This window comes from Cyanistes caeruleus, chromosome 25, assembly GCF_971803275.1.
Source record: "Cyanistes caeruleus chromosome 25, bCyaCae1.hap1.1, whole genome shotgun sequence".
Lineage (NCBI taxonomy): Eukaryota > Metazoa > Chordata > Aves > Passeriformes > Paridae > Cyanistes > Cyanistes caeruleus.
This window is the reverse complement of record NC_141725.1, coordinates 1,135,635-1,161,528: the sequence shown is the minus strand read 5'-3', so window position 1 is coordinate 1,161,528 and position 25,894 is coordinate 1,135,635. Positions and strand designations below refer to the sequence as shown.

The 25,894-nt window shown below is 45.6% G+C and overlaps 1 protein-coding gene and 1 long non-coding RNA gene across 4 annotated transcripts in view; one reads left to right on the top strand and one right to left on the bottom strand.

The window, feature by feature from the left end:
* Positions 1 to 8,039, bottom strand: part of LOC111940371 (uncharacterized) — a 16,700-nt gene extending 8,661 nt beyond the window's left edge. Inside the window, exons 1-3 of one of the 2 annotated variants that reach the window (XR_002869486.2) lie at positions 7,953 to 8,039; positions 7,550 to 7,646; positions 2,145 to 6,904 (exon numbers count right to left, since the gene is read on the bottom strand). This is a non-coding gene — a long non-coding RNA (uncharacterized LOC111940371). Of the gene's footprint in view, positions 1 to 2,144; positions 6,905 to 7,549; positions 7,647 to 7,952 lie in introns of those variants that run through there. The other variant, XR_015279211.1, reaches the window with a different exon arrangement.
* On the top strand, positions 7,777 to 25,894 carry RAB11B (RAB11B, member RAS oncogene family). Of its 2 annotated transcripts, none has more exons than XM_086862860.1 (6): positions 7,777 to 8,162; positions 8,725 to 8,887; positions 14,685 to 14,880; positions 16,645 to 16,838; positions 18,419 to 18,499; positions 21,265 to 25,894. In XM_086862860.1, the coding sequence occupies exons 2-6, from the start codon at positions 8,848 to 8,850 to the stop codon at positions 21,408 to 21,410; spliced, it is 657 nt and encodes a 218-aa protein (XP_086718986.1). In that variant the 5' UTR covers positions 7,777 to 8,162; positions 8,725 to 8,847; the 3' UTR covers positions 21,411 to 25,894. The 2 variants fall into 2 exon arrangements, with proteins under 2 accessions (XP_086718986.1, XP_086718987.1); XM_086862861.1 differs by lacking the exon at positions 7,777 to 8,162 and adding an exon at positions 8,559 to 8,612.

Below are 25,894 nucleotides of genomic sequence, written 5' to 3'. Positions count from 1 at the left end.
TAAACGAGCACATTCAATATAAACGCTTAGGGTAAACCCGGGCCCCTCTGTTGGGGCATCATTTTGTTCAGATTTGGTAACACTCCTGCGGGGATTGGAGCCCCTCGGGAGGCACACACAGAAGGCGGTATTTTCTTTTTAGCATGGAAAAAGGTGGTTCAAGTCCCTCTTGGTAAGCCCCGGTATGAAAAAGAAGCTGCCCTTGGCCGAGGCTGTGCAGAGCAATCCTCCGTTGTGCACTTTAGCATCCAGACTAAAATATGCACTCCAGCTGCTGCACTTGAGGACTAAGCAACTTTTGAATTAAGCAAAGAGAATATTAAAAATGCATTTCTGAATGCAGGAGTGAGCACAGAGCTGGGTGTAAAAGCTGTTTGCACAGTTGTGCTTGGAGCTATCACTAGCCCTGGGATTTCCCCCAGGGAAGCAGGATAAATGTGGGAGCTGGGGCCACATTTAGGTACATCAGGTATTTATAGAGCTGGTCAGGGGACTAGACCAGCCTCATCTTCCTGGAAGAAGCAGAAGTGCGTGGGGCCGGAGCCGTGCCCGGAGCCAGCCCCAGGGGACAGCTCTGCCCAGCCGCGAGGGGGCTGGGCCGAGCTGGGCTGGGGGAAAAAGGCTGAGGGAGAGTGCTGGAAGCATTTTAAAAGATACAGTGGGAACCTATTAAAAATCGTGTGATAGAAACAGTAACGTTTGGTGATTCCTTCAGAACATTTTAATCTAAGAGTTGATTAAAAAAAAAAAAAAAAAAGAAAAAAGTGGGCTTCTGGACTTCTGGAAAGCTTTTATTCCAGCTCCCAGGAGCGCGCTGCCTCTGAGGCACAAACACACTCGAGGGGAGCTGCTCACTCGGGGTTACTGTGCACACGGAGCCTCCTCAAAAAGGGAGATTCGGATAGATTTGCATCCAGAGGCACCTCAGCTTCCAAATGTGTGCTCCTCGTGTCCGTTTTCCTGGAAAACTTTGAGTTTTTTGTGAATTCAGATGTAGTCATAACTATTTGAATGGATTGTTGGGGTGTAAACTAGAAATACCACGGAGCATGTTCTCCATGTGTGTGTCAGCTCCCACAGCACTTTATTTTTTTATGTATGAGATTCCCTGTGTACATGCACATGCTCATAACATTGCTATTTTTGTCTGTTTCTAAAAGAATATTTATAAAAACACATTTTTCTGCATGTACATTTATATTAGGTGAAGGGATAATAAACATACAAATAGTATTTGAAGACTTCCCCCAGAATAAGTAGAACTCTTGTAGCTGTTCTTGAAGATCTGCTATGTTCTATTCATGAAGGGAGGGCATCACCTGTGGTTGGGAATAACAGCATGAGCAAAGCAACAGGAAACCTTCTTACACTAATATCATTTCTATTAACTTGAGAAAAGTTTCATTTTCTTCCAGGATGATGGGCAAAAAGTCCTGCCTGAGCAGGAAACTGGTTCCGTTGCCTAATGATTTGTATTGCCTCTTCAGTGAAAAGGAAAGGAAAAGATTTTTGCCACTGAAAAGAGAGTTATATATACATGTGTGTGGGCACATGGGCATAAACAAGTGGCCGCTGGAGTAGTAACCCAGGGAGTGGGACTGGTCACACATTCCTCAGTTCATCTGGATCGAGTTGCAGCAGGAGCACCAGCCTGTCATAGATCGGTGGTGGCAGCAGCAGCAACATTAGAGAAAAGCCACCCCTTTACCCTGGGACATTCTACAACAGTCCATGTCTCACATGAGGTGGAGATACCATTGGAACAGTATCCACCCCCAGATCTATCACAACAGCAAATCCTCCTAACAGCAGATACTCTTAAAAAGATGCAACACCTTGAATCCAGTGAGCCGAATGCCTCTGCCTGATGATGGAGAAGCACATCTCCAGTCTGAGCAAGGGATGAAGATTTCCATTAACTGATGTTCCCTCATATAGCCCAGATCTAGTTCTGGGGCTCATCCTGCTACCTGCAAGTGTAATTTCTCTCTCCTTGCCTCCTTTGGGCTGAATTTTCTGTGGATATAGCTTTTCCCTAGTCTCTCAGCCTCCTTTGGGCTGAATTCTTTTGGGATCCTCCCTCGTGGGGAGTCCCACTTATCTCAGTCGTTATTATTCGAAGAAAACTCCCGAGCTTGGTAGAATCTTGTTTTTCGTGTTTATTAACAGGTGATCACAAAACTTGACAGATCTCTCCAGGCTGGTTACAAGGTTAATCTCTGCAATTTGGCACATTTCTTTCTTCTGATGGTACAAACAAGGCTTTGTGGCACACTTCGTGTCTGATGCACAAAATGGCCCCGAACTACGCAGTTCTTTTATCTTTATACCTATTTTTACCCAATTAACAGTAGACACGTATATTATTTTTTTTAATGACCCAATGACCCATCACCTCTGTGATGCACTGCGGCATTTTCTATCCAATCACTTACTATTACCCAAAAACCTCCAGGAGAAGAACATGAAGAAAGAAGAAGGGACAAGAGACAACACCCTAAATCCTCCAACTTGTCTCCTGTTCTCTAAACTAACTTTTTCACCCAGTGATTTAAAAAACTTTCTAATCTACACACTTACACTTTTAGCTTTTTTCATCTAACTTTAACATTTGTTTTCATGTATCACCATGAAAACATGCTCATGAATTTCATATTATATGAAATTCAATGTTTTTCTAGATCTTATAATTAAGTATCAGAAACAAGGGCACACACTCTGTAATCCAGACTCCTACAGCAAGGACAGTGATACAGTGATGTTATGGGTAGACCATCCACGGGGATGCCAGGGACAGGTAGCAGAAGCAGAGCCTGTCCCAGAAAGGAGAGCACACAGGGTGCAGCCTTGGCTCATGCTGCACATCTGGGAAGAGGGAGTTAATAGCTATACATTTGATACTTGATATGCTTTTGGTGTTTGTCATACAGCAGGAATGTTCTGGAAAGAGCAGGGATTTTTCACATCAGCAGGACAGAGAGTATTCAATGGAGAGGAAATACACAGTTTTCTAGAACCAGTACAATTCCCTGCAGAAACTGCTGTAGTACCTTGTTCTGCCCACACTAGAGGCATTACTGGGGTTTGCAGGGGCAATGCCCCAGCTGATGCAGTTGTGAAAGCACAGCCAGGCAGCCTCTGGGATGATGTGTCAGACCATCTATCTAATGGTTGTCCAGAGTGAAAGGCCCAATTTGACAGAATTTCAAACTACATATGAGAAAGGCAGCTCAACAGAAGGAAAGAGAGGATGGGAAAAGTGTAGAGGCAACTCAAAATAACGATGGAATATAGTCAGCTGGAGAAAAACTGGTCTGCCAAAGAAATGTTTAGTAACTGTGGTGAGATGGTTTCAGGGCAAAGCCTATAGAGGGTCAAAAAGTGTGGGCAGCTCCAGGAATTTAGGCCACTGCAAAATAAATTACTAATAGCTGCCCATCTTGCCCAAAGTTCTCATGTAACAGACCAAGATCAGAGGTAGGAGGGTTACCATGGGCCTGCTTACCTTTCCAGTGGCTGCACAGAGATTATGGACACTTCACCTCCAGCTGGGGGACAAGAGTTTGATGGTGATGATAATCAGCTGCCAGGCTGGGCAGGAGCCTTTCCAACATGAAGAGTTGGCAAGGGAAGAGTAGTAAATGCCTGGCTAAAGGAAGTTATATCTGATACTCAGGTTCCCAGAGCTTATTGAAACAGACAGGGGTGCTCATTTTACAGCAAATATAATCTATCAGCTGTGCAAGTCTTTAGGGAGTGAGAGAAAATTACATATTCACAGAAAATTACATCATTCACAGTCTTCAGAAGTAGAGAGAATTAATAGAACATTAAAAGAAAATAATCTGAAAATATGCATGTATACTAATCTGAAATGGCCAGAAGACTTAAATTTGGCTCTGTGGGATGTCCAGAATACTCTGTGCTAAGTCATAGGGCTGACACGAGCAGAAATTCTCTTTGGGAGGCACTTAGCTCTGCCAAGATCTGATATCCCAGCTATGTCCAGCTTACTGGATGGAGATTGACCCGGTATCATATATATGTAGAAAGGGTTCAAAGAACAAAGTATGCTCAGTGTTATCAACTCAGCCCCCTGAAATACAGGTACATGATATACAGACTGAAGATGGAATTTTAAACAAGGTATTCTGTAGAAAATCCAAATTTGGACCTAGATAGGAAGGGTCATGTGTTGTTCACTGTGTTCCTATTTTGCTGTTAAAGTTATAGGTAAGAAAAACTGATATGCTATTCTCACATCAAACAACCAGTACATGATCTGTTCAATTATTTTCCCTAGCGGTGGCCAGTGGTCGGTGTTGGACCCAGTCCTGTTCAGTATCTTTACTGATGGTCTGGATAAGGGGATTGAGTCCACCCTGAGTAAATTCACAGATGACACCAAGATGGGTGGGAGTGTTGATCTGCTGGAGGGTAGGAAGACCTTGCATCCCTTGCAGGGGGATCTACACAGGCCAGATTGATGGGCCATGACCAACAGCATGAGGCTCAAAAAAACCAGTTGCCAGGTCCTACACATTGGCCACAATAATCCCCTGCAGCAATGCAGGTTTGGGGTAGAGTGGCTGGAAAGCTCCCAGCAGAGAAAGGCCTGGGGATGCTGATCAACAGTGGGTGAACATGAGCACAGGAGTGCTCAGACCAAGAAAGGCAATGGCACCTGGCCTGTACCAGCCATAGCGTGGACAGCAGGATCAGGGAGGTGATTCTTCTCCTGAACTTAGCATTGGTGAGGCAACACTTTGAGTCCTGTGTGCAATTCTGGGCCACTCAATTCGGGAAGGACATTTTGGTGCTGTGTGAGTTCAAAGAGCAACTAAGCTAGTGAAGGATTTGGAGCAGGTGTCTGATGAGGAGCAGCAGAAGGATTGGGGTTGGGGGGAGGGACTCAGCCTGGAGGAAAGGAGGCTCAGAGGGGACCTTCTCACTCTCTACAACTTCCTGACAGGACGGTGGGAGAAGGTGGGAGTTGGGCTTTTCTCCCTGGCAGCCAGCGTGAGGACAAGAGGACATAGTCTCAAGCTGCACTAGGGGAGGTTTACATTGGACATTAGGAATAATTTCTTCACAGTAAATGTGATTAGACAGTGGAATGGGCTGTCCATGGAGGTGTTGGAGTCACTGTTCCTGAAGGTGCTTAAGAAAGGACTGGATGTGGTGTTCAGTGCTCTGGTCTAGTGGACAAGGTGGTGCTCAATCAGAGGTTGGACTTGGTGGTCTCAGAGGTCTTTTTCAAACTTAATGATTCTGTGATCAACCAGTTAATAAATAACTGACTTCTGAGAATCCTTTGTGATTTTGTGTCAGTAATCTTTTAAGTATTTGTGCACAGGAGTCAATGACGTACTTCACCCTGTTGGCATTAATTCTGTTGTGTTTTTCACTTGTGATAATGTTGTATATAAGGACAGTACTCAAATATCTTGAAAGTTTTTTTCTTTTTCCTTTCAATATATTAGCAGGTGTGCTCCACTAAAACAAAGGGAAGGTTGTTGTGGAATGCTCCACTGCCCAGTTCAGAGAGCTGCAGCACGAGCTCCAGGTTGTGCTCAGAGTGGGGGGAATGGCCAGAGTCCCCAGCAAAGAGCTGGGACCTAGCAATGACCCTTTGCCTTGACCAAGGGCTCAGGGCCCTAGGGAGCCAGATGAGGGGTGGCCAGTCACCCTGGGACTCTGCAGGAGCCAGGGACAGGAAATGTTAAACATCAGCATGAGAATGGGCACAGCCCAGGGGGGCTTTGTCCAGGGTCCCTCCCCAGGGGCACCAGCTCAAGCTGTTCTGTGTCACTGTACCACAAAGGAACTGGAGTCTGGGACTGTGCTATGGGAAACCTGGGGCCGAGCCGGTGAGAGGAGCTGGTCTGACTGGGAGAGTGTGGGGTGTGCAGGGAGTCACACGGGGCCTGTGGGGTCACTGGAGCCACTGGTGCAAAGGGGCTTTGATCCCAGCAGTACCAGTCTGGGGAGCTGCCAGTGGGACCACCAGAGCAAGATCTGAACAGTCAGGGGAGTTTCCTTGCCAGTTTGCTGACCCAGGTGGGACCTCAGGCCACTGCCCTAGAAGCTTGATGGCCTGTGGCAAATTTGAGGACATGTGGAATTTACAGAAAGGTTCTGCAAATGCATTCCCTGCCCCCAAACCATCTGTCACCATTTTGGTGACATGACACTGATTCTCCAATGCAAAACATACCATGAACTGGAGGGACTCTTGGACGTGAAGAAGATGGGGACTATGGACTAGTGCTTCACCCCACATTGCTCCCAGGGAACAGCATCCCTCCTCTAACACCAAGTCATCATCTTCACTCCCTGCAGTCCATGTTAAAACCCTGTCCCAGGGAATCTCTTCTATTGGGCAGTATTCCCCACCAGTCTCAGGGGGTTTTGGAGCTGGATGGCACTCACAATGGTACCACCATCGACTACTGCTCTTTAGAACTTATGGCAAGAGCTCGCAGGCATTAGAAGAAGAAAAGGAGAAAGTGATTTCCATCCAAACTGATAAAAAATAGCTTTGGTGTATTTTTAGGCCTTCCTCCATTAGTGTTCAGTTCAGAACGAATAGAGTTATTTGTAACAATGAAAATAAGATGTTTTACTTCTACTATGCAGAGCAAATCAAGGGAAGCAAAGGCCTCCTTTGTAGACCAGCAAGGAGCTACCCTCCTCTTCTTCTTGTCACATAGCCACTCACTGGGGGCACTCAATGGTGGCAGCATTATCGGCTGTGGGAAACTCAGAACGGGAAAATAGCCCTTCCTAGGAGATTCTGCATCCAGCTTTATTCCTCCTGATGCTATTTAAGTGCTCATCATTGGATGCTTAACACCCCTGGGTGTGCTCTAGTCATCATGCACCACTGCATTTCCCTGAGGTCCTGCAGGAACAGGAACAGCATCAACAGGAGAAAGCGGTAACACCTTCCCATATATCTTGGTGTTAAAGCTCCCTTTGGTATGGGTCGAATTAAAAGTCTGATACTCCATGCTGCATGTGAGTACTAAGACCCCCAAGAAAAGATTCCCTCCCCGCTCCTTCAGCAATCACTGCTTGTCACAGAGGAACAACTGGCCCATTGCTAGGCTGGAGCTGTGTCTTTCCTAGATTGCAGGTTCTGTGAAATTTTGGCTTTCCTTCCCTGCTGCTTCAATTGCCTGATATGCAATAGGGATACCCAGATACCTTGGCAGTGGGATTGCAGTGTACTTGCAGCATGTTGGTTCTCACCCATTCTCAGAGTCTGGGTCATTGACAACCTGGGTGTCACCCCACCAAACTGTCAGACTGGCTGTTGCCTCTTCATCTGCCCCCACACATTTATTAGCATTTAATTTTGGAAATGGGACCCTTGGATACCATGGTCCTGGCGTGTGCAAGGTGTTCACATGTCTGAGGGAAGCTGAGAGCAGCTCAGTGACACAGAGCCTGGAGGGTGTGAGTGTGTTGCCACCCTGACATTGCTCTCACTCTGAGCATCCCCCAAGGCCAGCAAAAATAAGTCCAAACCCAACTTTTTCCTCACCATTGTCTCAGTCTTGCTGCTGCTCCCTCTGTGATACTGCAGACGCACTAATCTTTTAGCTGGATAAACACTCCTCCAGGGAAGAAGTAGGGGAGACCTGTCATGATGAGCACAGCCCAGAAAGAGAGAAGGGTGTGATGAGCAGAGCCACTTCCCTGCACATCGCAGAGGGAGGGAGGGGAGTTTCCCCGCCAGATTTGTCCAACCACAACCAAAGGTGTAGGGCCAGTGATGGGACACAAGTGTGCATAGGTTGTATGGGGTCACGACGAGGGGGCCACAAGGGCAGTAGGGGCACCCTTGGGCTGTCAAATGGCTCTGTGAGGCTGGTCGTGCAGCCTTGACAGCATTCTCAGGATGAGGTGGTGCAATTCTGCTCTCAGGAGGGTGAATAATATCCCACCTGGAGCCCACAAAGCCGAGGTGAAGGGTATCCCGCCGTCACTGCCCGAGTGGCCACGTGTGGCCTCTGGCTGTGGTCACTACTCCGGTCAGGAAACTGCCTAGACACGTGCCAGGAAAAAAAACAGGGAAATGTTTTCCTTGAACAATTGTGTCATCGTGAGGGCATGGTTTTGCCGGAACAGCATTTCAGCTGGTGTTTAGAAGGAAGGTGAGGCCGCGAGCCCTGAGCGGCGTAGGGAGCAGCCCGAGAGCGAAACAAAGGGGCTGGAGCGGGGGCTCTGGGAGGCAGCCGGGTGTCCTGGGGCGCTGCTGAGGGTCTCCCCCGCCGTGTTCCCCAGCCGCTTCTTCCCCCCGTCCATAGATGACACCATCTCCCAGCGATCGGGGGTCACTCTCAAACGGGGCGAAACCTCTCTCCCAGCAATCCCGCTCAAACCGGGGGGTCGTCATCCCCCTGAGGGCGACCCCCCCATCCCTCGTAATCCCCTTCCCCAAAAAGACTTCCCCTCCTCCGCGCCCCGCCCCCGCCCCCAAAGGGGGCCGCGCCCCCGCAGCCCCGCCCCGGCCCTCACACAGACCCCGCCCCCTCCCTGTCCCTGTCCCGGCTCCGGCCCCGGTCCCGGCCCTGCCCCCGGCCCGTCCCGGCCCCGTCTATCAGGTTCCCAGCTCGGGCACCCAAGCACCTCCCCTCCCCAGCTCCCTCCCTTCGATTGGGCAGCATTCCCCGCCAGTCAGGGCAGCTCCCGTCGTTTACTGGCTGTTGTTGATAGGTCTGGCGCACCACCCGCCTCCTGCGGGCTCTGGCGGGCGCTGATTGGTTCCTGCGGGAGCGCCCCTCCCCGGCTGGGCCGCGGTCGGTGCCGGGCAGGCAGAGGGTCGGCGCCGCCATCGCCATGGGCACTCGCGACGACGAGTACGACTATCTGTTCAAAGGTATGTGCTCAGCAGGACCACGGCCGCTGCACGGCGCTGGGATCGGCCGGGACCAGCGGGCCGCGCGGGCCTGGGGCGTCCGCCACGGCCTTGGTGCGCTGGGTGGCCTTGTGGGCCCCCGGCCTGGTCTGCCGCCGGGGGAACCCTGGAGGAGAGGCGGGAGAGCCAAAAGGGCCTCCCCGTCCCGCCTCGTCCAGGTCCGCGTGGGCCGCGTGCCGGCAGCTGGGTGGCTGCGGTCCCCGGGGGAGACCGGAGCCGCGGCAGGGAGCGGGCGGGCCGGGGCTGTGCCCGACGGTGCCGGTGGTTGTCCGGAGATCGCCCGGACAGCAGCCGGAGTTGCAAAACCAGAAGTTTCGGTGGAGGCTCCTTCGGAGGTCCCCACTGAGCGCCGGTACCGGGAGCCTGGGACCGTAAGGGTGTTAATTTGTTTGTGCGGATGGGTTTTTTGCCACGCCTGCCCCTGTGTCTTCCTCTAACATGTCGGGTTGTCCAAGGCTCTGTGAGGACTCAGTGCTGCTCCTCCTGCGCTGGCTTCGGGGGCATCATCGCCCTGGGATGTCCCTGGGGTTTCTGTCCCGTGGGATGTCTCCTCAGGCCGGGCACCTGCCTGTTCAGAGGCTCAAGCTGGCCAATTTCCCGGAGCACCCCACAGCTCTGCCTGTGAGGTCCGAGGAGCAGTGCAGGTGGGTGTAGTACCTTCATCTTTGGTTTCCCAGCCTGTTTTGCCCCGGATCTACTGTTGGTAGAGTGGCTGAAACCTTATTTTCATCCCAAGCATTCACTCTTGGGTAGGGCAGTGCTTAGAGTGCCGTTGGTCGTCTGTGAGGGCTCTGGGGGTCACTTGCTGCTGTGACAATTTCCCAGGCATTTGATGTCTTTGTACCTAGATACTCACAAGGGCAGCAGTGATTCCGAGCTTGTGGACCAAAGGAAAGAAGAGTTAATCACCTGTGGGAAATGTTTTATAGATGTATTTGCCTAATTACATTATTTGCTTTACAGTGGGTTGAATCTTGAAGACAATGGGGAAAAAAACCCCTTATTTCTTCTCTGCCTATAAAGCAGAAGACCATCCTGTAAAAATATACTAAACTATCTGAGTCTAAAGTAGTTTCCTTTTGAAGCGTGTTTCCCAGGTGGTTTAATATCCAGGAACTTGAAAGCCTAAAAGTTGTACTTATTTTTTCCTTTCTCTGAATAGTCAACTAGCTAGGGAGAATAGCATTCGTCTTTTTAAAATACTTGCTTTGAAATGCGTTGTTAATGTTATCTGGAATGAGACTCAACCTGAAGCCCTTTGGTTAGGATCTGTGCTGTGGTGATGCTGGCACACTTTGTAGCCCTTAATAAAAAATGGGTGAGAGAATTGTCCTTTTCTGAGCATCTTTTGGGAGGGGTCATAGTGTGGATTTTTAAAAATAAAAAAGTAGTTAGAGAAGGGCTTCTTTATGGGTTTGATTATTTATCTTTTCCTTCCTCTGAAGCTTTTTGGGACTAGACAAAAAATAATATAAAGGGGACCAAGTGGGATGAGGGCTCTGCTGTGAGACCAAGTCCCCTTCCTTTTCTTTCTACCTCCTTCAGTAATGGAATTAAGCATCAGGGACAATTGTTGTAATGATGTCCTGGACTTTGGTTGGTTTGTGGTTTAGCCCCTTCTTAGCTACACAGACGACGTTTGAACTCTGTTCTGTCAGTGTGTGTTGTAGTCAGAAGTAGAAATAATGATGTAGGAGGATCTTAGTCTGGGAAAGTTTATTTTTATTAAATTTAAGGCTTGACTGTTTCCCCTGCCACCTATTTCCAAAGGACAGCGTGTGGCAGGCAATGACTAACTTAAGGTTTGGGAGCACTCTGGGAATGTGAGTTATTATAGTCAAAGCTGCTCTGCTGAACTAGTGGTTCTTTGTTCCCAATTTCCCTTTCTTTTCTGTGTGCATCCCAACAAAACTGCTTATTTTATTGATCACAGCAAAATATGACTTGTTACCAAAGTGCTTGAGCCAGCCTTTGGGGAAAGAGACAAACTGTGTGCACGGGGCTGCGTGGGGTAGTGAGGCAGTGAAGAGCTTGTGGCTGTGTTCAGTGATGTGACCCAAGTGAAGTCAGCAGCTCTGGCTTCTATTCCCAGTTCTTAAAATTATTACAGTCCTAGTTTTGTAGCAGGGATGGTGAAAAATCAGGGACTTTTCAGGACGAGTTTTGAATGTGTTGATTTGGAATTGAATTAATGACCTTTGAAAAGCCGTTTAAAATGGTGGAAGCCTTGTACCTATTAAATGTGATCTGCACATTAATTTTGCTCTTGAGAAGATCAGCTATTATCAGTGTTTATTTTAAAAAATAAATCTGAGGTCGTGCAGTGTGTGCTGGCTGATGAAAAAGGCAGGAAAAATCAGCCATAGGGAAAAAGAGCTTTCTTTTACTTTTGTGGGAATTTAGACTGCCCTGATTAGTCTCTGCTTAGCAAAGGCTGTGGTTATTAAAAACAAATGTGTATCCTGTTAGTCACCAATATCTGGCAACCTTATGTACTTCACGTTTATCACAAACTCTGGTTAGATGGTCTCTACTAGAGGGAGTCTTAATCTTCTTAATTGCTCAAAAGTATATATTCTTTTTCCCAGACTAATAAATGAGTGTATTTACAATTCTGTCATAAACTTGATCTATTTATTTTCCCTTTCTTACCAATGATGTATGGCACTGGAATTTTAATTCTGACTTTGGCTTGTTTTGTACAAGGGTGTCAATATTCAGGGCAGACATTGAGGGTGGGATTGTGCTGTAGCTTTGGATGTTGTAGACACAGGAAGCAGAGTAAGGGAGGTGACTGAGTGGATGGATGGGTAGTGTGGTGATGGTGGATAACCCACACAGTGGCAGGGGGGTGCTGGAGGAGGGAGAAAAATCAGGAAATACTGAAGGGACAGGATTCAGGATATAAACAGGGAAGTACATGAGGCTTGTCTGTGTGCTTAGAGCCATCTGAAGATGGCTGGTGCTGGTTTTTGGTTCATGTCACTTCCAATATGAAATCGGTGTGTCACCCTGAAAATTAAGCCTTCCGATAATGTTTTCATAGTTTTAGTTACTTTCCTATGAAAGTCCTGTAAACATAAGTTACCACATTCCTTCTAAGAAATGTCTTTTGATTGACGTTTTGCATGACCAGTGTGCTTGGGAAGGTTAATTATCCAATCCCTGGTCATTGTTGAGAATCTTTAAATACTGGAGTCAGAGAATAAAGGGACGGGTTTTTGTTCTGAGAGTGGTTGTGTGAATTTTTTTGTGTCCTTTAGCGTCACCAGTGCATCTTTTCATTACCAGTGTGGCCCTTAGGGCCATTTGTAGAGTGAGTTCCTCTGTTCTGGTGAGATGTGTTTCGGGAGTATTCAGACTCCTAAGCTGTCACTGAGAAGTTTTTTTCCTACTCTGTCATGACTTCTGAATTTGAACAGGCAATAAATATTGTGTGGTGGCCTGTTACCAAATTTAGAAGCTTTCCCAAGATCTAATCACTTAGTACAGAATGTTGAAGGTACCTTCTTACTCAGCTCCCATAGAAAATAAGTTTGTTGTTTCTGTCTGCAGGTGGGGCCCCCAGTCTTGGCATCTTTCTGCTGAAAGTGGAAATGCTCTTTTAGTGCTTAAGATTGAGTGTTAATAAGAGGCACTTGGAAATTTTAAGAATGCTCTTTATTGAATTGGGATCTAGTTGCCTTCGTTTAACTTCTGAAAAATGCTCTCCTAGAACCTCTGGTGGAATGTGGGGCAGCACAGTGAAGGGAATAACCAGCCAAAGAAGTGCCGGACTGCTGGAATTTTCTTCCAGTGACTGATGGAGTTAATGATCTGAGAACTGTTTGCATGGTTTATGCCCCAAATTGATACTTTTAAAATGTCAGAGCCTGGGAGATGGCTAGAACCTGGAAAGGCTGTGCCTTCTCCAGCTGCAAAGTCATGGGAAGATAACTCCCCTTGGAAACAGTTGGAAGCCTCAGGGGTCTTCCAATCTGGTCTAGCTTGTGTGGTAGATATTCTTACTTTTGATTATGGTCAGGGCTTTGCTGTAGGATAGAGCCTATTCCAGTCAGCAGATCCCTGTGCAAGATGGGTGACCTCTGCCTGCTCTTGGAAAGTCCCATGGAATTAGTGATGAAAAACTGTTTGTCTGGAAAATAAAGCTAACAAAATCCTAGAGTTAGAACTGGTAATAAAATCTTTTTTTGTCTATCTATTGTCATACCCTAAAAAATGGTTTAGGCCATTTGCCAGGGAAGGCAGAGCACTGTGAGGAGCTACTTTTAAGTTCTCCCAGGTAGGGAGTTGTGGTGCCCTGCCACAACGTGCTGGCTGCCTGTTCCTGCCTCCGTTGTGTTTTGCCTGTTCAGCTGTGCTAGCACAATTGTCTGTCTGTGCTGTCAGGCAGATGAGATGCTGGCAGGGCTCTCCAGGGCATTTCAACAATGCCCCTGTGCAGCTTGGGAGCTGTCACAGCAGAAAGCCAGGGTACAGCAGCAGCATGGGAATGTGCTCCAGGGGTGGGGTGGCACTGGGCTGGAGCAGGGTACTGCCAGAGCTGCACCCTCAAACAATGACATGAGCAGAGAAAAGCTGTAGAAGCACTAAAAGACAAGTGTGATCCTTGGCCCTGGGAGAACATTGGTGAGCTCATGCTGGAAGTGTGCAATGAGAAGATTCTTCTGTAGTTGCTGGGGGAAATTGGGAATTTTTTTTTCCCCATGTCTGCTTTTCTTTAGGAAAAACAGACCATATGAATGAGGAGGATCAGCAAATCTGTACTTAGAAGTGGAGTAGGAAATATTCCTAAAGTTAAAGAAGCTTGCAGAGGCTGGCTGCCTTTCTTCCTTTTGCTTGAACCAGGACACTTGAATTCCAGAGAGTATGTGAAACACAGTGTTTGTGAGAGGAAGGGAGCATGGCTCAGCTGTTTCAGCACTGTTTCTCTCAGTTGTTTCTTGCTCTCATTGATAAGCCAAAAAGCAGAGGGAGCCTCCTGCCACAAGATGTACCTTTGTTTTCACAATTCCTTTCAGGAAAGCTGGACTTTGTGTGCTGAAGATCTCTCTGCACTTGCATTTTTCTGTTATCATGGCAACACCACGTGTGGCGGCAGAGGTTTCTAGCTCATCTCTTACTTCTCATGCAGTCTACTACAACTTGTTTTGCTGAAAGAAGTTCTGCTTTGCTCTGTATCTTTTGTAGTGTCAAATGTCTCCTGTTTTCCTCTTTCTGTGGTGAACATATTTATTAATTAAGTTATTGAAATAAAGCACCCTACAAGACTCCAACAGTGACTGCAAGTAGTTGTTTACTCACCATGTTTTTGGTTTTTTAATAGAGTACACTTACACTGTACAAAGACTTTTGTAGACAGGAGGCCTGTTGCCATGTTCTTGCCTGTAGTGCTTCTTAAAATGTGGGTTGCAGCCTTCCTGTGCCGAAGGTCAAGTGTGTGAGTGGCATTTCTTACATCTGCCTGCTGCAGTGGTTGGGGCCTCCAAAGCACTGTTTGACTGCCACAGTTTCTGTAGCAATTTCTCATTTTCACCTCTGAGGACCAGACAGCTACTCACCCCAAAACAGCTTGGGGCTCTTCTGGGGTTGGAGAAGCAAGCTGTGTATAGTAAAGACTGTGGTGTTGTCTATGTTGTCTTTTCTGTGTTATCTGACTGTGTATCTCTGGTGGATGCTGCCTGCCAGGCTGCACTGCAGCATGGGGGTCAGTACTGGTAGAAGAAATTAATTGTAAAAATAATATCTCTCCTTTCAGTTGTGTTGATTGGAGACTCTGGAGTTGGGAAAAGTAATCTTCTGTCACGTTTCACACGCAATGAGTTCAATCTGGAAAGTAAGAGCACCATTGGGGTGGAATTTGCCACCAGGAGCATCCAGGTGGATGGGAAGACGATAAAAGCCCAGATCTGGGATACTGCAGGCCAGGAGCGATACCGCGCCATTACCTCAGCGTGAGTACTGTGTCTTTGCTCAACAGAATTCTAACAGAGATGCTGCAGATAAATATATGGGTAGAGAATGAAACATATTGGGTACACATCACAAAGTCATTGCGACAGACTTCAATGTAGATCCAAGTTGTAAGATAGCAAATACTTTTGTGTTCCCTTGATTAATATAATGAAAATAATTTTTAGATTCTTATGTTACTGTTATAGAAACAAATGACAACTTAAATCAAAACTGTGGGAAATTCTGTTTGAGTTTTGGGATTTGGTTTTTTTGTCTGCACTGAATATACTGTGTTCATTTTGTGGAGTGTCATTTCAGATGGAATCTGAGTAGTGTTGGTATGAAGTTTTGGTTTAAATGTGGTAGCTTACTGTAACACCCATGGCTTCTGGTCTCAGTTGACCCCTCAGTCTTGAGATTGAGGGTACTTTTAGGAAAACCTGCAGTCACAAAGTCCCTTGAAATCTCAGTGACTTTGAATTAGTCACAGCCCTGAAAATCAGGTCCATGAGTGCACACATTGAATAGCTAGAAAGTAGGAAGGCAACTATGATAGGGCTGGCTGTGCAACAGTGTCCCTGGAGGTGAGAAGCTTTTTCACCTGTGGCACCTTGTTAATCCACAGAGTGGTTTGAGGTATACCTGTTTCTATGCTGGCAAAAGTATCTGGCAGAGGTCAAAAAGCAAACCCTTTAGTCAGGCCTCATTCTCCAGAACATTTTCTGATCAGTGAGGTGATTTTTTGTTACATTACAGATTTGTATCGGTTTTTAAAGGTAAAAACATGTTTCATGAATCATTGGAGGCATTAAACTCAAGGTAAGGGGAATTTTGTTAAGATGGTAGAAAATCAGGAGAGCCTGGAGACCTAAGGAAGTAATCTTAAGGGAAAGGGATGCAGAAGCAGATGTAAGTGACAATTTCAAATTGCATCTTTTCTGGAACTTTTTTGTTTGTGTGACTTCCAGAATTTTTTTTTTGTGACCCTTGTTCCTGCTAAAAACTGCTAGTCTAGTCTGGGTCAACAGCAACAGGTTTTACTGCTGGGAACTGGCACTGACTGCTGCTTGACACATCACTCAGCCAGTTCAGCCTGCTTGGCCAGCAGAATGCCAAACATCAGGGAAAAGGGAATGTTGTCTGCTGACTTGGTGCCCTGACTCAGTTCAACATGTCAGACAGGTGCTGACAGAACTGAGAAGAAATGGTAGGATCATGTGAAAGAGAGATATGGATGTTACAGGATTGCTGATACAGATTGGTTTGTGTTGAAATGGGCCCAAACATGTGCGGAGGGGGCAACATGAGGTTTGTGGATAGTGACAATATAGCCCAGAGTCCCTTCTTTAATTTGTAGGAGGGACAGCAGATATTTGAAGGATCAGGAACAAATATTGACAATTTATTAGGGGCTATTTTCCTTGCAGAAAGTTAGGCTGCAACTTCACAAAAACCCTCCAACTGTACCAATTCTTCAATGCTGAATTTTCCTGCACACGGTTGGAGCAGACCAGACATTTTTAGTCCTGGTTTCTGCAGCCTCTCTAGAATTTTGGTATACCTACTGGATTTTTTTAGAAATGCCATTAGAAAAAAACCCTACATTTGGAACTTGGTTTTAGGCTTCAGAACCACTCCAACAACACTATCTGCATCAGCACAACTTTTTCCAAAGTGGAAAGCATTATAGCAGAGCTAGGTGGCCTGTTTGCTGGTGTGGCTGGTACTCACTCTTGCTGAAGGGCTGTGCCTCATGGTTTCAGATATTACCGTGGTGCTGTTGGGGCTCTGCTTGTCTATGACATTGCCAAACACCTCACCTATGAAAATGTGGAGCGCTGGCTGAAGGAGCTGCGAGACCACGCTGACAACAACATCGTGATCATGCTGGTGGGCAACAAGAGCGACTTGCGCCACCTCCGGGCCGTGCCCACTGACGAGGCCAGGGCCTTCGCAGGTTTGTACTGGGGCTTTGGGCGCCTGGGGGATGGTGCCTGCTGTGATCACACTGTTTTGTCCAGAGCTGAACTCTCACCTCAAGTTTTAGTTTGAACCCTAAAAAAGACATTTAAGATGTTTTGTGGGGTTTTTTGTTTGTTTTTGTTTTTTTATTAAAATATCTTGACTTATTAACTAGCATGTGTCGTTGATTTGGGTTTTTTGGGGAATTTTTTGTCATTTTTAGTTTGTGGTTTTCTGTTGTTTTTTAAATCTAGTGGTAGTACATGTTTTTGAAACACTGTCCTTGAGCTGCTTGATAGCTGAAGATTAAACACTTCCTCTAACAACGCTAGAAAGAGTAAGCAACATTTAGAAGAGAAAATATCACAATAAAAAAATATAAAACATCACAATACAAAATGTCCTTTCTTCCTAATGACCTGCTTCTGCTCTGTACATATCAATGTGGACAGCTACAAATGAATACTGAACCTTCTCTTAGATGGGGTGGTTGATGCTCTAGAGCTCTGACACATATAAGTAGTGTCGTCTAGTCTCACTTAAAGGCAGCGATCATCAGACTTGAAAATTATCATTTGTTGGGAGAAGTCAAGGGGGTTATGTAAGATCCTGCCACTGCATTCCTTCTCTCCTCCTTACCTGGTGAAGCACTGGTCAGATATTCTTTTGCCCTGAAAGGCCTGGGGACATTCGGCTTTTGTGTGGCTGTCAAGCTTGGAGGTGAACTGTAAATGTACAACTTCTAAAATACCTCTAGAAATACTATCAAGGCTTGCTTATACACACTTTCTGAAGTTTGCTGGTAAGCAAGTACCCTGAAGTATATATAATAAAGCTGCTTCAAATTTTCAGATGGAGGAGAAGTGACATTTATCTAAGATAAGCAAAACAAGTTGGTGGGTGCCCCAGATAGTCTTATTACTTTGGTCACTTGGTTCAGCTTCTTACTCTTTTACCCTGACTTCCTCTTAAGGCTGTTTTAAATTGTTAGTGGTGGTCTAATTGTTGGCTGTTTAAGCTCCATGACTGAAATTTGTCTGTTCCTGGTACCATACTGCTACAGGTATGATATTTGAGTGTTAATCACTTTCTTTTTTAATTAAAAAAAAAAATCTTTGGCACTGTAAGAGGCAAGAAGAAAACAGACTGTGTTCCAGAGGGTCACTGTTATTTGGGAGTGGAGTTTGATTAGGAAAGTATAGATCTATTGATCTTTTTGGGATTGCAGAGGAGAATTGTGTCTCTGTAGCAGCTGATGTGCTTTTGCTCAAAGTACCTCTTGCTCAAGGTACCTCTGCTCAAGGTACCTCTGGGTGTGATCTGTAGCCAAAAGAGAATGATATTTCGTGTTGCTTGATTGAGCAAGGGCTGCAGTGGAGAAAATGTTCTTGCGCTTTGGGAAAAGGAGATGTTGCTGACCTGCACCACCAAGGTATTCCTTGTGCAACAGGGAAAAGGAAAAAAATAGCTGTAGCTTGGCTGGTTTGGCCTAAAATAAAAGATAAAAACTGCCAAGTAAATGTGAAATAAAGTATTATTAAAATTTTTAACTGAACCACTTCTTATTTTTTACAGAAAAAAATAACTTATCTTTTATTGAAACGTCTGCTCTGGATTCAACAAATGTAGAAGAAGCCTTCAAAAACATCCTTACAGGTATGGTTTGTTATGGATTCAGAGGAGCTGCTGAGGTGGTGGATCTTCTTCATGGGCACATTTTGTAGTTTTCTGGAATGTTTTGGAAATGTGTGTTGGGAATGATAGTTAGTTTGCAAGCTTTCTAATCTCACCTGTGTATTCTGCCTCCCACTCCTTTCTGTCCCAAGAGAGGGTTTTGGTCTCCTGGAGGTTTCTATCTCCTGATCTTCCATAAGTTCAAGCTATTGGAATAGCACTGTTTTAAAGGAACTGGTAATTGTACTTCTGTGTGTGCACAAAATCTTGTTAGTGAAGCCCCAGCTATGCTGGAAGTTAAATGTTCCAATATCTTCTCTTGCACCAAAGCAGACTGGTACCATTTTCAGACTACTGAACTCTTGTTCTCAGCTGATAGCAAGGGTTGTAGGGTTACAGGTGATTGCACCAGCAGCATCTTATGTAGAGAAGGACCTGGGGATTCTGGTGGGTAATAGGTTGACAGTGAGCCATGGGCAGGGATACCTCCCACTGTTCTAGGCTGCTCCAAGCCCCATCCAACCTGGCCTTGGAGACTTCCAGGGATCCAGGGGCAGCCACAGCTGTCTGGGCAACCTGTGCCAGGGCCTCCCCACCTTCACAGTCAAGAATTTCTTACCACTATCCCATCTAACCCTGCCCTCTGGCAGTGGGAAGCCATTCCCCCTTGTCCTGGCACTCCAGGCCCTTACCCAAAGTCCCTCTCCAGCTCTCTTGGGGGACTGTAGATGTTGGAAGTCTGCATTAAGGTCTCGCCAGAGCCTTTTCATCTCCAGACTGAACAACCCCAGCTCTGACTCCAAGGTGCCCAAGAAGAGGCAGAAAGGAAAAAAAAGGCAGTCGGGCTGCCTCTATAGGTACAAAGCCTGACAGACGAGGAATGGGTTGTATTTTCTGCCCAGCAGATCTGTGTTATTAGAGCCACTAGTGAAGCAACTGGAGTGTGAGGTAGGGCCAACTGCCCAGAGCTGGACCTGGGCTGGTCTCACACTGTGTGGCAGATTCATGGCTGATCTGGGACACTTGGCTGGATCTGAGGCAAGTTCCCGGGCACTTTGAGACAGTATTTTTTATTTTAGTGCTTTGAGTGTAGTTCAACAGTCACCATCAGTCTTGTCTTCCCTTGCAGCGTTGTCCTGAGACTGACCCTGGTTAGAGATGCTGGCCTGAGGCTACTCTAGGAGAGCCACAATGCTGTAACAACTCAAGCTGAGGTCAGGCCTGGGCAAACTGAACTCAAACCCCTCTCTCTCAGAGCCTCCTGGGCTCCCAGAAGTGTTGAGATTGTCCAGTTTGGAGACAGCATAGGCACACAGATAATAAGCCTGAGAAGTCCTTGAAAGGCTGTTCCTAAAGTGATTACACCTGGGGGGAATCATCCCTCTAAGAGAGGAGAAGGAACCTAGGAAAATGTGCTGTGTAGAGTAGTGAGTTGGGAACCACCACAATGGACTTGGCAAAGGGAAGAGAGTGGGAACAGCAGGGCAGGAGTTTCCGTACTGGCCATTTGTGTGAGGAATCACTAAAGACTGTAAGAAAAACACCCACAAAACAAACCAAAGAGATGCTACCCCAAAGCAAAAGGGGCTTGGCAACAACTGAACAGCTCAAATTCAAATACAGTACTGTGCAGGAGAGAAAGAGAATCTGACAGCCTCTGAGCAACCCTCCTCCTCTCTTTCAGCAAAGATCTGTATGTAGCCAGTGGCAACAAGATTGGCCTTGAGGCCAAACCAAAAGGTTTCCATTTTAAACAACATAAATATGTGCAGATTCTTTTTTTTTAAAAAAAAAGCCTTACAAAAAACCCCCATAAACAAGCCCTGCACAGTCCTCACAGTCCGTGATTTTTAATCCTTACTAAAGGCTTTGGGTGTTGATGTTTTGGGCTTGTGGCTGTATGAATGTGACCATAATGTTTACCACAGACTTCCAGGGAAGTACTTGCCCTTTTCCTGTTTCACAATGGAGGGAAGTTGGAACAAGGGTTTATAGTCAGTGAAATAAGTGACTTCAAAACCTTTCCACTTAAAAGACATCTGCTAAATATGCAGTTGAAACAGTTTGCTTCTGATAGCTTTTAAGCTGGCAGTCTCTCTTCAGTGGTTACAGTTTTGTGGATCTGTGTGCTTTCAAGCATAAGTTAGTTTGGGTCAAATAAATGCATTTGGAGAAGTATGGGCCTTTATGGACCCATGCAGTTTTTTCCTGTCATAGTTAGGAAAACTGATGTGTTGCAGAGAGGAGCATTGCTGTTACTTGGTTGCCAGGCAGGTATCCAAGAGCAGAGGTGGGCATCACGTAACTTGTTGCTGCTGCAAAGGTTTCCCAGCATCCCGGTGATTGGTGTTTTTAGAGTATGCTGCCCACTTTTTTTTAATCACAAAGACAATGATTCCCTGTTTAGAGATGAGCATTCCTGCTCCTTTCCCATTAAAAAAACGTTTTAATAGTCCCCATTTTCGTGAAGTCATTGAAAAAGATCTGGATAGGAAGTGCTGTTGCAGAAGACAGTGAGGACACTTGTCTTAATGACTTTTCCAGACAGAGCTGGTGTATTCATTCCAGAAACTGGAATGCCAGCCAGATGTTACATGCCACATTTGGTTAGCCTAGATTCCCTTTCAGAGCCCTCAAGTTAAATCTTCTCCTTCTTGTGTTCTGGTGTGTTCTTGGACAGTTTGCTCAGTGCTGTGCCTGTGGGAGACCGTGCGCCTGAGGCTCTGACATGTGTGCTCTCCTTGCAGAAATCTACCGCATCGTGTCGCAGAAGCAAATTGCCGACCGGTCTGCGCACGATGAGTCTCCTGGCAACAACGTTGTTGACATCAGCGTCCCACCAACCACCGATGGACAGAAATCCAACAAACTCCAGTGCTGTCAGAACCTGTGACCTTCTCTAGATGACTCTTGTGCCCTCCACTTTGTCTGTGCTTCATTTAGAAACTTGTGTGCACTTCCTATCTCCTGTGATTCAGTGACTCCCTCCTCCTTCCTTTATTCCATTCCCAAATCTCCCCTCTCATACTAGAGCTTTAACTGTAGGGCTAACATCCCCCTGCCTCTGAAACCCCTTCCATGTGGTGACTTCTGGGCTTGAAATGTAGTCACTGATCTGATAGACATGTTTGTGTTGGAACATCTGCTGCTGGATATTATCCCATGAAACACTCTTATCAGATAGGCTTGTTTTGGTTTTACTAGGTTTTTTATTTAGTTTGGTTTTGTTGTTGTTGCTTTCTGGGAGGGGAACAATGGGACTTGACTCTACCAGTTGAAGAAATAACTACATTTAGGCAACAAGGTTTTTTCCTCCCATAGTCAGATATCTTTTTTCTTGTGTTTCTGTAAACATGGGGGAGAAATTAAACTAGCTATCCTGCCAAATGCTCTGTTTTCTGTTCTGATGAAGTCTCACAGTGAGGATTTAGTGGCTGCACACACATAAGAAAGCTGTTGAAAATAACCTTACTTATTCAGTAATTACCCCTAATACAGTTAGTCTGGCTATGTAGTTTACTGTTTCCTGCTTGGGAAATCTTTCTCTATTCTTGTTTTATTTGGGAACAATAAAATATGTCTGCATTGCTTTCTCTGCCACCATGAGTGCTTTTGCAGGCTTTATGAAGTGGCGTAAAACTTATTCATGACTTATGTTAATCAGTTAACATTATTGTACAGTAAGTGCCAGTGTATTGATTTCAGAACCCTTTTGCAGCCGGTACAAGTAGGCTTCTTTTGTACTGTAGGTCAGTGTCTGAAAGCAGGATCTGCTCTAGTTCCTGGTTTGTTTTTTTTTTTTTTTGCATGCTGCTTTTTCTAGATCGCTCCTGCCCCTGTCTGAGTGAGTGAGGCAATATTTTCATGTCACATATATACCTGCACTTGTAAGGGTTTTGGTTGTTGTAGAGAAACACAATACTTTATATATTTTGTAAAACTTCTGCAGATCCATAGTATCTGGAACTTTCTCTTCATGATCTTTCACTATTGACCTCTACTAAAATGCATAATATTAGGATTTCACACAATAACTACTAACCTGTTGCTTTCTTACCGTTTTACTGAACTGCAGACTGCAATTCTTAAATGATTGTAATTCACTGATGTAACAGATTTGTCATCAGCAGGGCTAACTACTCTAATTCTTTGTTGTGCTGAATGGGAAGAATGTTACCACAACTTTGTGTAGTCAGTCTCTTGCTTGCTTGTGCAAATCTCTGATGGCTTTTCATCACTCACTTGCTCTTGCACACTTGTATCCCCTCTGGTTTCCACTGAATGTTCTGATGGCAAATACTGGGTGAGACAAGCTAAAGGAAGAGCTGGAGACTATCTGCTGCTCCCTGAACGCTTGTGGAGCCACTTGCAGTGAGTTTTTGCTCTGTATTCCGAGCCTGTACCTCACTGGATGAGTCCCAGCTGCATATTAGTGAGTTTGATTTTTCTTTACTGATACAAAGCAAATACGAAATTGAATTGTGCTTGAAGAGGAAAGTCTGACATTCCAGCCTCAACTGTTCTGTCTGGTTATGTAATAAAATTAAGGGCAGTTAACTCTGATGGTTTTTCTTTTATAAGATTTCCAGACCAATGCCTTTAATTTTGTACAGTATGCACTGAGAGGCCTCCAGCTCACAGCAAGGATGGGTGTGGTGTCTGTCACTTCCACTCTTCAGCTTTGTTTAGGGGTTACATTCATGGTTAAAGGGTGCATGCTTGCAGCCTAATCCCATTGAATGAGGGCATGAATTCCTCTTTAGGCATCACAGGGCTCTGTCCTAGGGGTGTTCCAGTTCAGGAAGCACTTTTAACACATGGTGTTTACTTCACTAGCATTCTGTTGAGAGAAGGTGAGAACTGAGATGTCATAATGTGCCATCAGTGTTCAGACAGCTGACAATGAGAGAACGGAAAATTCTGAAATACTGAAAATATTTCATTTGAGAACAAATGGACACTAGTGGAGCTGGGCTCCTTCATTTTTGAACAAACTATATAAAGAAATCAGTTGGATAACATGAGGAATTGTACTTTTAAAAAGATTTATTAGTTCAGGGTGGTGTATTAACATGCTTAATCTGCAAGTCCTGTTCTTAACATGAAGTTTCTAGAATCAGTCTGGCCTGGTGTAAGAAGCCAAGAAGCAGTTTAGTCACTTGCTTGTCTCTTGAAAGATTTTCTTTAGTCTTTGACTTTGTGGAAGGCTCTAAACATTGTAGTGAAAGGTCAGTGTCTAGGGCTTAAGTGCTGTTAAATTTATGGGTATTGAAGAACTCTTGAACAATTCCATTGTCCAAAGCCCCCTCAGCACCAGTGGACCTTGGACAACTCTGTTGTGGTTGAGATGTGTTGTGTGACTGGGAAATGCCTCTTAGCCTTTGCTGGGGGCACCCAGGATGGAGGAGTTGTGTGTACGCACGTGTGCACCCATGTAGCTGCTGAGAGCACTGGGAACAGGGTGGGGTTTTAATCTGCTGTGGTCCCTCAGTATGAGACAAGGTTCTTCCCCAGGCTGCTGTGCTGCTTTCCAGGCAGAGCTACAGCCCTTCTGTGGATCTGAGGTGCTCCTGCCCAGACTAAGCATAGGGCTGTTTGTTACAATAGATAAAGGACAGTGGACCAGTTCTGCCAGGTTAGGCCATCTTCCTGTGCAGAGACTGGGAAAATGCTTCTGATCTGGGGTTCCTGGTGTCCTTATGAAGCATTGTGCACTCCTTAGAAGCTGCATCTACAAACCAGCCCACTACTATGCTGGAATTGCTGAGGGGGAAGACTTGGAGGAATCCTGAGGAAGCTGGAAATGCTGAAGAGCTGTCTGACATTCAGAGAAGCTCTCCAGTAGCCCAGACTTCTTATGCATGCTTTCCTGATGTGTAAATTACAGACCACATGTAACCTCAACTAGACTACTTCATCCCACAGCTTTGCTGGCTGTGTGTTGCTCAGTATTACTGTCAGGAAAAAAAAAATGGTTACAGCTCTCTTCCATCTGCCCCAAGGGATTTGAGGGCTGAATTTGGCTTTTGTAAAACTCTTGATAACAGGAAAGCTGCCTGTGAAAAGAAGGAATGTGTGCTCTGCTTGCTTTACTTGGACGTTGAGGCTGACTTCCCTTTAAACTATTGAAAACACTGCAAGGCCCTGAGTGCTGCCACCTGTGTCAGTAACGCAAACATTAGATGATGTCTAGAACAGGTCCCTTAATGCAGAATTAGGCAAGGAGTCTGTCATTGCTGCCTCTCCTCTTACTGATGGGGAGGGTGAAGGCCAAAATGTGTACATAAAAGTGACTTGGTCCTGAGCACACAAATGGCTAATTGGTAAAATAAAGTTAGTCTGGATCTTCACTGGAACCTGCACAGAACAAGGAAGTTTGGTTTGTAGGAAAGTTTTGAAGCACCATACTTGTATGAATGTAAAAATCCAGTTGATGGGTGACTGCTTGCTACTGTGTTAAAAATATTTCCATGTGTGCTGTGGAGGCCATCTAGATTTGGTAGAAGAAAGGCGGTTTGGTGCCTTCCTGGCCCTGTAGCAGGTTTAGAGGCAGTAGAAAGATGGATCCCAGAGATGCCCCCATTTGGGTGCTGTTCTGTGACTCCCTGGTGACCAGGGCCTCTTGTGTGAGCACAGAGCTCTTGGCTGGGTGTGGTAAGGGTTGGGCTGAGCTGTTATTTCAATCAGTTACTTAATAAAAGCTGTTGGAAAAATGTACAGGAGGTATTTTTCCTCCTGGTGCTTTGATCCCTGTATGCTGTATTGCCCCAGAAGGTGGAAGTGGGACCTGTTTCTGGCTGAGTCTGAGGCTTGGTGATCATTTCACTTCCAAGCTGAAGGAAGAACTTGCTTAGAGGTTCTTTTGGACTCTGTAGAAGGAAAGAAGATTCCAATGAAGCAGCTCAGTCACTTAGGGAAGATTTTTTCTCCATGAAAAACTAGAACAGTGTTAAAGGTAGGGGCCTGCGTTTCAGCTAAGGAAAATAAGACAATTGGAGGTGAAGAGTAATTGTCCTTCAAGTAAAGCACAGTAAGTGGGAGATGAAGGATAGATTATCTTCACTTGCAGACTCTTAAATGTTGTTGGTGATTTATGGAATGTTTCCATGGAATGAGTATCTCCAGGGCTGTACTGTTTCAATAAATAACAGCAATTCCTATTTTACACTGGTCAGATAATGCATGGTAGTGTTGACTATCAGGCTTTGTAGGCTATAAGTAGTAGTGGGCTTTTATGTAATCCAGAAGAGAGGTTCCTTTCATTTACTTTTATTCCTGGTTCCTGTGTTAAGTGCAATTCACTTTGTAAATAAACACATCACTCGATTTTTGTGCATGGTTGTGATGTATTGTGGATATAAAGATTTCCAAATCATA